General features: G+C 37.3%; 1 protein-coding gene across 1 annotated transcript in view; it reads right to left on the reverse strand.

Moving 5' to 3' along the window:
* Positions 1 to 1,561, reverse strand: part of dgcr8 (DGCR8 microprocessor complex subunit) — a 15,415-nt gene that overhangs the window by 9,719 nt on the left and 4,135 nt on the right. Inside the window, exon 3 of the mRNA XM_015383011.1 lies at positions 1,012 to 1,183. Within this exon, the coding sequence (XP_015238497.1) occupies positions 1,012 to 1,183 (172 nt within the window). The remainder of the gene's footprint in view (positions 1 to 1,011; positions 1,184 to 1,561) is intronic.

Below are 1,561 nucleotides of genomic sequence, written 5' to 3' on the forward strand. Positions count from 1 at the left end.
TTTTTTTTCTAAATAAAGCATTTTAAATGCCAAAATAATCTCATTTAATGAATGTTAATGCCAGCTAGACTTTCATTTTAAACAACCCATCTAGAATATTTCATTCGAGTGCAGCCTTGATAAGGTAATTAGCAATGATTAAAAAACAACAACATTGTGATATTAATATCATAGTTATGAAATTCAGGCCTTAATTAAAAAAAATATAATTTAATGATTTTTAAAGACCCGTGGAAACCCTGGCCCAGTGGATATACAGCAGCTTACAAGCATGCTTAGTGTGAGGGATTCCCTTCGAGTCAATGAGTCGATGCAATAAACTGGTTTTCCTTAGATAGAAAACTTTGAATCAATTTGACTGGATGATCTGGTGAACTATAAAGTGCCTTGAGATGACATGTGTTGTGAATTTGTGCTACATAAATAAACTGAAAGGAATTGAATTTCAGGGGCGGCTAATCACCTATTTATTTAAGTCAGGTGTGAGAAAGCCTAAACCATAGAGGACCAGGGTTAAGGAGCCCAGCTCTGTAAAATATGAAACATTCTCTTTTCATAAAAGTGAGAGTCATGCTGATGTATCGCATTAATATCACTAATGGTCAACACTCAAAACTGCAATACGGGGGTCAAAACTTAGCAGGACATCCCTACAGACACACATTTATATGCATCATCAGCAAAGCTTAAAATACCTTAAAATTTACCCCGATGTTAATGCAGCAACATCGTAAAAAAAAAACAAAAAAACAACAAAAAGAAGATTTAAAAAGATTTAGTAAGGTGGAATAAAACTACCATGTAAACAAAAAGCTGTTTTGGATTAAATCAATAGAGAATAATTATCAGTAATCCAATAATATCAAGGCAAAATATAAATGATGACCATATAAGCACTAAATCAATCTTCCTTCACATAAATCCAACCTTTTCACAGATCTTTACTATGATAAGCCACAGTTAACCAATCAGAAATAGACGGCACCAAACTATTAGCATCCCACCACTCACTCTTCAGGACAGTCTTTATTTTGGTCACCATCGGCTGAACGCCCCCTTCACCGTCTCCGTCGGACTGGTGATCGCTGTCGCCGGCAGCGTATTTGTCGTCTGCTAGGCGCATCTTTTTGGGGACTGGCATGCCCTCCTCCAGAAGAGCATCCACGTCGTTGTCGAAGCCCTCCTGGAACAGTAAGTGGTTAGGCTGGGCCAACAGCAACAGCTCACGTACAGAGACACAACCAAACAGATCAGACCACCAGCCGATATAAAGGGATGTTCATCCGTTCCAAATGAGGAAGGAAAATATAACAAAGGAAACATTACTGAAGCATTTACACCACATGGTCTACCATTTTGAGATTTTTTGTTTCTCCAAAACTCCACACCTAAATCCGACAGAGAATCCACAGGACATTAGGAAATTGAATTTAAAGAGATGCTTTTCACCAAATTTAACTAACCTTAAGCTGTTTTGCAAAGGAGGTAATAAAACCATTGGCATCTGCCTTCTTATGCCTCTGGAGTCCTTTATTTTTAGTCAAGTTATCCTTTTTTTTTT

The sequence above is a fragment of the Cyprinodon variegatus genome, unplaced genomic scaffold (assembly GCF_000732505.1).
Source record: "Cyprinodon variegatus isolate N-32 unplaced genomic scaffold, C_variegatus-1.0 Scaffold273, whole genome shotgun sequence".
NCBI lineage: Eukaryota > Metazoa > Chordata > Actinopteri > Cyprinodontiformes > Cyprinodontidae > Cyprinodon > Cyprinodon variegatus.